The sequence below is a fragment of the Anarhichas minor genome, unplaced genomic scaffold (assembly GCF_050575085.1).
Source record: "Anarhichas minor isolate MPS153535 unplaced genomic scaffold, ASM5057508v1 ptg000045l, whole genome shotgun sequence".
Classification (NCBI taxonomy): Eukaryota; Metazoa; Chordata; class Actinopteri; order Perciformes; family Anarhichadidae; genus Anarhichas; species Anarhichas minor.
Window position 1 is genome coordinate 8157966 of NW_027466491.1, and position 9229 is coordinate 8167194.

Genomic DNA, 9229 nt, shown 5'->3' on the forward strand with positions numbered 1-9229 from the left:
TGATATATGAGTCCATCCATGTTACCCCCCCCCCCCTCTTTACCCCGCCTCTCAGTCTCATCCAGCTTCACCGCTCCTGATATCACAAACAGTCCTAATTGTTCAAACTTCCTGTGACCTCCCACCCTCTGCTTTTCTACTATCAGATTCCCTACTTTGTTTTGCTTTCTCTTTTGATTTTGTTCCTCTCTGATTCAGCAGTTTTTGTTCTTCATCTCTGTGCCCTTAACCGCCCCGACCAAATGCCCCCTTCTTTTAAGCAATATGATCTGTATAGATAGCGCATGACTGAAAGAATTTATTGTACCACAGTTGTATATATAAGTATGCAGACAAACATGATTTCTAGTTTATGTGTTTGTATGTTGTTACCCGTTTCCTAATCTGTGTATATCTTGATGTTTTTAATAAGATGTTCTATTTTAAATGATGTAAATGCAGATATAGAGGAAAGCCAATATTATATATCCCAGGATTTAAAGATTTTACCTTATTACCTTATTGCATTCCAGAAAAAAAGGAGAATTCCAACCTGCAAGACACTAGTGGAAATATATTCACGTTATAAAGGACAATGTCTGTTCAGCAAAGGATCATTGCAGAAAAGACAGATGAATATATACACTCAAAACTCCAAAACACAAGGCCATTAACTGCTATGGTTCTGAGGGGGAAATGATGCTGCTGGAAATTATACAAGCACATGATTTCTTACAACTTTTTGTACTTATTTCTCAATCAGAGGACCGATATGTTTAGCTCGAGGCACACTGTTACCAGAAACAATAGTTAATGCAAACCAGTTAGCATTTATTTGATCCATATTTGGCAGAATAAGTGAAATAGGTCCTCGTTTCAAAGGCCATCGTTCACTTAAACTGACTCCTTCTCTTTTTCAAAAGTGAAATAATATTGCCTCCAAACAAAGACTCATTTCTCAACCTTTAAAAAACCGACCCCATGTGAAAAAAGCACCAAGCTGTAGCCATTGTGTCCTTAACCTCGTTTAACAATATTTTGTTAACTGTTTACTTTGAACAGCCTTGTCCGAGGGTCCGATCTTTGAGAGGGAGTAAAGATAAGAAGAGAAAAAAAAGAGTTGTGACTCTGGTTTTAAGAGGACTATTTTTTAGAGCAATTCAACGTCTTGACTATTTTTCGTAAACTGCATGATTTTTTTTACAATCTTTACTAAAGGCTGGGACGAGCGGGAGATCTACTGACACCAGGGGCCGTCTCTTCTGATACAATCCCCTTGCCTTCAATCAGAGGAGAGCAAAGAAAAAACCAGAGTGACGTCTCAACGTTCAACGTATACGGTTATGTTGACGGAGGCGAAGCCAGTTCTAAACACTGCCATTTTCAGAGGAGACTTATGTAAAGATCCTCTCTTCATGCACACTCCCACTTGCTAGTGGTTGTAGCTTTGGTTTATTGGGAACAATGTCTTTGGCTGCAATGGTGCCCTGAATCGCAGTCTTTGCTTTGCGTTGCCTTCTCACAGTGACAAATAGAGCTAGCCATGTTTTACTGCCAATTTTAACTTTTATGTGGCTGCTGTTTTGCACTGGATGTCTTTGAACTAGCTTGTTGACTTCTTTAAGAACAATTTTTTTAGATAATTGCTGTGCTGGGCTTTAATTCAGGACACCTGCAGCGGGAGGCCAGAAATCCGCCTGCTCGATCGTCTTAACTAAAAAGAAAAAATGAAGAAAGCAATGATGACAAATCACGTTTCAGCCGACAGCAGTTACATCAGTTTTGTTTTCTTGTTGGCACAGGACTACACCACGAGCGAAATAACCGTAAAGTTAATGGTCTGCGTAGGCTCCATCGCGTCCTTTACTACGGGTCCGATTAGCAAAGGAAGTTTGAATCCATGAAAACCATGAAGTCTCTTATCTTGGAGGAACCTCTTGCATATACTCGATGCTATAGCTTCAGGAGGACTTTCTAAATGTTTTCAATGTTATTGTGTAGTTGATAGCACTAATATGAAAAAGCTACTTGTCATTCCATAGGAGTCTCTGAGGACTGCTTTGTGTATCACTGTGACTGCCGTGTGTGCTTAGAGATGTAGACTTATCAATAGGTAGCCAAACCAGTTTGTTCTGTAGTGATGTTGTAGCGTTTACTGCCATTTTCCCCTTCTACACGCAGAGAAAGAGCGCGAGAGAGAGAGAGAGCGCGCGTGCGTGGCGTCGCCAGACTGCACGCGGCAAAAAAATAAAAGGCAGAAAGACATTTTATCTGAGCGCGAGTGGGTCGTTTCACACAGCATTTTGTTGAGCACTGTGCACTACTTGTATGTTCATCCCATAGTGTTAACGTGGGTGGTGTTGCCCGAGGAAAAAAAAAAAGAAAAAAGATTCTAACCCTTGTGGGTGATTCCAGTCCAGATGTTTCTCCTTCCCAGTGAAACGGTTAGGACACAGCACAGCTTGACACCTTTCCACCTCTGTTTAGGGTTTCCTCCCTTCTCGCAGGTTCGTTATTTTTCTTCTTGCACACAGTTCCAGCATCAGAAGTTTCAGGGAGTATTAGTTAAATACCAAACAAGATTCTACATTTAAATATCCCCTTAAAATGCCGTGTATATATTTACATATTTGTGTCAAAAAAATGTATATCTAGAATAAATATAAAGTGACATGAATATGAATACTCAGCTGCAAATATCATTTTATCCATCTCTCGTCCATATACTATATCTCATCATCATTATTTCATTTTCATTAAGGACTTTCTTTTGTTTAACTGCCCTATTGGTTCAAAAAAATCCCTTTTATATTTGAGATGAAAACTCTGAATGTACAGTATGGACTGTGTTGGTGTAGATTAATTTAACCGTGAGATTAGATGTACTTTGCACTTTTTGTTGTAAAAACAAAATGTCCCTTTGTTTATTTTTTTCAACTAGGAATTTATTTCATAACCCTTTGGGGTAAAATCTCCCCTGTCTGATTGCATTCCGAAATCATACGTTTAATACAGCTGCACTTTTTTTATTTGACATGTTTTACATAATGTAGATTCATGAATTCCAGTACAGCTTCAGATTTAAATGAAAACAATGGATTAAAGTACAGGGTAAAGGCTTTATAAACAGGGCCTCAGCAATCTGATATTCATGCAAAAAAAGGTTGTACTTATGGAATTATCCGATCAAAGCTGAAAGAAAATCAGAGTTCCAACAGAAATAAATATGTATAAACCTATCAGGGAATTCAGTAACGGGCAGCATTGCGCAACCCATCGGATTGCAATGTGTGCGGAAAAAACCCCACAAAGCCATTACCTGCAACGCAATGCTCCTCTTATTGTGATTCCCTACCAAAGTATGCATGCATAATCAACACCCAAAAATTCTCCTCTTGTGTGACAATTCCCTCCAGTGGCTGTGACAAAAAGCCACGCTGACCTTTTGACCTTTCAAAAACAAAGCTGTGTAAAATATTAGAATCTGATGCTGTAGAAAGATCCTAGTTGCCTTTGTGTATATCAACTGCCTGCTTGAGTATTTTGTGTGTGGAAATTCTTCTCTGTAATCTCGTAGAACTGTTTGGGGTGTTTTTTCCTGCCATATCGCTCGCGGTGACGGCGAGCCGCTGACAGTTATATTTGCTGTGCATACCTTCATTTTTGACGAGGTGTTTTACAGTTTTGTTTCACTTTTGTGTAGTGATTCACTCTGTGGAGTTTTCTGACTGTTGTTATATAACTTCATATACACAAATGATCAATAAAAATGTTTTATTTCCTGTTGATACAGAAGCTTATCATGTCGTATTTTCAGTTGCGTTCATTTAAGTAGCTGTGACATGCCTCTAACAGTACCTTTAATAACAAAATCAACCTGTATTACTTTCACTACAGTGCTAGTATTGATTGGCAGAAGAAGAATGAGTCACTGCTCCTGCACGTATACCTCCTGTCACATCAAGAAGAAGTGTCTGCGTGACAAATTCTACTTTGAATGATGATGTTTGCTTCTTAACACTTTGTGGTGGCTGTGAAACATCCATACCAGCCTTTTAACAAGGCCACTACTGCCATCTAGAGGACACAAAGGCGCACGCCACGGCGTACGAGCACAACCACGACACAAAGAAAAAAGATTATGTTTTCCATTTTGCTTTATACACAGATCAATTTCTCTTAGGGAATATTCGCTGATGTCTACCAGAGCCAGACAAAAGGGACAGGTTTGTCCTCCCACCAAACGGATGACGTCACATTGATTTGAGGCTCTGAGTGAATTAGATGATGAGAGCACCCTGGGGTTGTAGATTTATAGATTTTAGGCTGCTGTCTTCAAATGAAAATCATTTTGGTGTTCAAGGCAAAACGACTCATCAGTAGATAATGTCATTAAACCCCTTAAAATCCAGTTTCCCTTCAATTACCCTTTATGCAGCTTAAAAATGTATTATATAATAATATATTCTTTATCAGCATCTTTGTTGAAGCAACATTATGTTTGGTTTATACTGAATGAAATATTCAAACCCAAGACTTCATGTTTTTATGGCTGCACCATTCTATCAAATGGAAATATAGGCTATATTGCATCATTTTAAACACATTTCTCCAATATAGCCTGACAAATTTGGTTTCTCTGCAATGGATTTGAATAAAGTTCTGTGGGTTTGAACAAAATTTGGCTGCACAAAATGAGTTTATACCAACTGCCCTGTCAGTGGGAGAGAGAAGGCTTAAGTAATAGAGAGCAAACTATGCCTGGAATATGCTGACAGTAAAGTTCTGTGGAAAATCATATATTTTGTTCAGTTTCTGACTTTAACTTTTTTGTAAAAAAGGAACTGATTTTGTGTCTAAATGGTGTCACATCAGTGAAATCTAAAATGCCAAACTGTGGCATCAAATATCAAAACAACTGTTTCTGATTATTTTGCCAATGGAAGACATTGTTTTAAACATATCCTTAAAACGTAGATTCATGATAAACCTTTTTGACCTATAGGGAAAATGTCACGGTCACAAAAGAAAGAACCAGAAAAGATGCACAGAACAGGTAAGTAACCTCAAAAACAAGATGCAATTATGAATCATAAAATAAAAAAATAATAAAAGCTATAGGTACTTTATGACAAACATAAATAGAAACTGCATTTTTGTCTGAGTGGAGCAGTAATTTACCCCTCGTAATTCTCCTCATGCACTTATTTTTATGCCAACTGTTAATTGTGGACTTTTATTCTAAGAAGTCCAAGCGTTTCCTTTATATTATTTATTTATTAGTTTTATTCTGGAAATCCAGGCCTGCCATGCGGAAGTGACGTTGAGTTTTAGCTTCAACAAGTTAGCTAGCATTTGCAATTATCATACCGGAAGTTGTGTTTATCAATTGACAAAATGTCAAGTCCGTATTGTTTCAGGGTATATAAACAAATAAAAACTATATATTATGAGTCATAAAATGTATTAGTTGGTATAGGTGGCTTGCTGGGTGTAATTTAAAGAAATGTACGCATATTTTTCAACGAATTAATGCTTTTATTTTCAAAAACAGTGACCGGATGAGTATATATGATCTAACTAGCCTGAGCTTGACAACCTTGCATGACACTGATAGTCGCAGTTGCAGTAAACTCATCTGCTGCTTTCTGCAACCTTTCAGTCGCCAGAACTAACAGAAAATGCTGTCCTACATCATTGGTGTAAGTACAACGTAGTGAGAAGTTGCCAGGTTTTGTTTGTTTCAGCTAATACCATTGCGTTAGCTTAGGCTAACGATAGCTAACATGTAACGCTAAGTTAGTTTTCATAACCCAAGTTGGTGGGGCCCTGCCCACAGATATGTGTATGACTCATTTATCCTGTTATGGATTAAACAAAAATGGCTTGACCCGAGTGAGACAACGCCCCACAGAGGTCTCAGACGTTTGATAGCTAATGCTAGCTGGTGGTCTGACTCATTCTCTCGTTTTCTGACCCTTTGTTGCAGTTGATCCGAGGTGGATTTGACAGCATCGTCAACTTGATCTTCAGACTTCTCTTCCGAAAGAGGAAACCAGCCCTCACCTTAGAGGACCCCGCCATTAAGTATGCACTGCGGCTGTTGGACAAACAGGTAACCACGTTGAAGATAACTTTATAAAACCTGCATTTTTATTTTATTTGCAAAAACTATGTTGGAGTGAATCAAGTCAGTGGCAGTAGGTTAAGTGGAAACTGCCCTAAACTGTAGCTGCTACTATTTGACTCTTCTCTTGCTAAATCGTCTGTTTGCAAACGCAGCAGGTGCGTTCAAGTACCACTGTTGCTCTCTGCTTTATATTGGCATGCTTTTTTTTTTTTTTGTGCAGATTGTCAGCCATGACACAAGGAAGTTCCGCTTTGCCCTTCCTTCCCCTGAACACATCCTTGGTCTCCCTATCGGTTAGTCTGTTCCCTCATTCAATCAATGTCAATAACTAACACATGGAAACAAGCAGTAGTCACAGTCATTGTGAGAGGGACTGTATAAGAACACAAAGACAAAACATAGTGCCAAGGAATTAGATGATATCATTACACACATGAGTGTTCAGTAATGTAGTCGGATGATACTGAGAGCAGTGGAAATATATTCATATTTACAATAAACATAAATTCTGTGTTTCCTCTCCAGGGCAGCATATCTATTTATCTGCGAGAATAGACGGGAAGCTGGTCGTCCGTCCGTATACGCCGGTGTCCAGTGATGATGACAAAGGCTATGTGGACTTAGTGGTGAAGGTACAGCCAGATGAAAAGTTGTTTCTATTATCTAAAGGTGGTGTTTTATTTTCCTAAACCCCTTTCTTTTGTTGTCCCTTGTCAACAGGTTTACTTTAAAGATGTCAACCCTAAATTCCCAGAGGGAGGGAAGATGAGTCAGTACTTGGAGAGCCTCAGGATCAACGACACTATTGATTTCAGAGGACCCAGTGGTCTCCTCGTTTACAAAGGCAAAGGTGAGCAACATACCCTCGTGTCCTCATTCAGTTGGTACTTGAGCTTCAGCTGCTGGATCTGATCTTGTAACTTTTTCTCCACAGGTGCTTTTGCCATTCAAGCAGATAAAAAGTCCACAGCAGACACCAAGACAGCTAAACATGTTGGCATGATTGCTGGAGGGACAGGTAAGAGAAACTTCTAGACTCGTCTTCAAAAGTCTCATTTTAGTTAGTAGAAACCATAGTTTCTCTTCACCTTAATGTCCCTTGTTCCATCTCAGTGACTCAAAAAGGCTCCATTGCCATGTTAGGCATTTAATTCCCTCCATCCAGGTCTTAGCTGTTATAACAACCAACCCTTTAAATCCTCACGCTGCCATGCCCTGACTAGCCTCCTCTGCTGTATTATAGATGCATGTTTGTCCCTCGTAGAACACCTGAAGTCTCGCCTGAATAAGGATTATATTCATTATCAATCAAACATCCACCCACTTTCCGCAGTCTCGTGACCCTGTATTCTTCTTTCTTTTGAAAGGCTCATCTCCTCCTTACTGCTTTGAAGCGATAGTGGTTCAGCTAGGTTGTTTACTCAGTCATATCTGATCAAACAACACCCACACAGTCCTTATGAAGCGGGCTGCACATGTATGTATTATGGAGAAATACTTTTTCGCTGTAAGACATTTGTTCTTTAGAACCAAGGGACACGCAGATGACCACATACTGTTTGTGTATTGAAGGTAGATCCATGTCTGAAGCCTCTTTCCTGTTGTCTTCCAGGGATCACGCCCATGTTGCAGCTCATCACAGCTGTGATGAAGGATCCACAGGACCAGACGGTGTGTTACCTGCTGTTCGCAAACCAGGTCAGTTTCATCAGCCGGGATCACACGATGAAGTGTTATGAAAGAGTTGTTTGTTTTTTCCTGTGTGATTGGGAAAGAGTGGTTCATACTTACACAGAGGTGGAACACAGAGTGCTGAAACTTGGTTCTTCCCGTCCTATCACAGACTGAGAAAGACATCTTGTTGCGACCGGAATTGGAAGAGATCCAGGTCAACAACCCGGACCGGTTCAAGCTGTGGTTCACCCTGGACAAAGCACCTGAAGGTGAGGTTACTCTAAATCTGAGAACATTCATTTTTGTCCCAAAACAAAATCTCAAAACAGTGCTGCTCTCGGCCATGGGCATAATGCGTGCGATTTGTTGAAAAATCACATTAGACACAACTTTACAGAGTTATCTTGTTCCCATTAACGTCACTGAGGATTGAGAAATACCAACAAAAAAATTGCAACATTTGTTTATGCCATAATTTGCCACAATGCCTTTATTGTACACTGGCTGGTGCAGATCCTGAAATGAAGTCATAGTATAGCGGTTGTTATACAAGAACAAAAACAGACACAACAGACTGCTGCTATCAGTAACACCTTTATTCTTCACTGAACAAACACTTAAAACAAACAGTTTGTTGACCATGTGCTTCTTATTGCCTGGCTTCTCAACTCGCAGTTCAGAAATTCAGTGTCTTTGGTCCGTCTTCCTTGCGTGTGTGTTTCAATGGAAAGAACGATTAGACATTGGGCGCAGTATAGCGTGTCGGAAAAAGCAAATAGTTACATTAAGTCGTCTTTAAACGTTGGTTCCTTTTCTGTCTTCCAGACTGGGAGTACAGCCAAGGCTTCATCAGTGAAGACATGGTGAGGGAACACCTGCCTCCTCCCAGTGACGACACTCTCGTCCTGATGTGTGGACCTCCGCCTATGATCCAGTTCGCCTGCAACCCCAATCTGGACAAAATCGGCCACTCCAGCAGCCGCAGGTTCAACTTCTAGAGGCCCGGGCGTATGAAGACGTTCAGTTATATACTCTCTACCCTGAAAGCATTAAAGCACTCGTACACTGGGTATTGCACACAATATATTCATCATGCAACAGCGTCACAGCACGGACCAATTAATGTAATCAGTAAGTGTCACTGAAGGGGAGGGGAAGGAAATGTGGATGTTTGCAATATTAGGAGTTGAGGTTTTCTGAGTGCCTTAACACATCGTCTAAGAATCGCAACCACCTGCTTCATTTATGCAGAATTGTGTTTAATCCATTATTGCTGTTCTGAATGTGTTGGTTAAACCTGCCTTCTGTCTATCGTCACGTCAAAGATGTCTATTTTGCGATGTGGTTACTGACATGAAGTCTTTGCTGCTACTTGTGTTCGGATATGCAATATTAAAAAGAATTGCTAAAGCTCTCCCTCATTTACAAGTGTCTGATCATAACTGT

General features: G+C 39.9%; 1 protein-coding gene across 1 annotated transcript; it reads left to right on the top strand.

Annotated features, from left to right (window-relative positions):
• Nucleotides 1–5525: 5525 nt before the first annotated feature.
• cyb5r3 (cytochrome b5 reductase 3) lies at nucleotides 5526–8947 on the top strand. The gene is made up of 9 exons (XM_076111686.1): nucleotides 5526–5681; nucleotides 5969–6094; nucleotides 6330–6402; nucleotides 6635–6741; nucleotides 6830–6959; nucleotides 7044–7127; nucleotides 7722–7807; nucleotides 7953–8052; nucleotides 8609–8947. The coding sequence occupies exons 1-9, from the start codon at nucleotides 5661–5663 to the stop codon at nucleotides 8779–8781; spliced, it is 900 nt and encodes a 299-aa protein (XP_075967801.1). The 5' UTR covers nucleotides 5526–5660; the 3' UTR covers nucleotides 8782–8947.
• The last annotated feature ends 282 nt before the right edge of the window (nucleotides 8948–9229 follow it).

Bases quoted from the DNA above. Each gene is read 5' to 3' on its own strand.
- cyb5r3 (XM_076111686.1), top strand. From the start codon at position 5,661: ATGCTGTCCTACATCATTGGT. The intron at 6,403-6,634 runs GTTAGTCTGTTC...TTTCCTCTCCAG, and splicing joins CATCCTTGGTCTCCCTATCG to GGCAGCATATCTATTTATCT. The intron at 7,128-7,721 runs GTAAGAGAAACT...GTTGTCTTCCAG, and splicing joins CATGATTGCTGGAGGGACAG to GGATCACGCCCATGTTGCAG.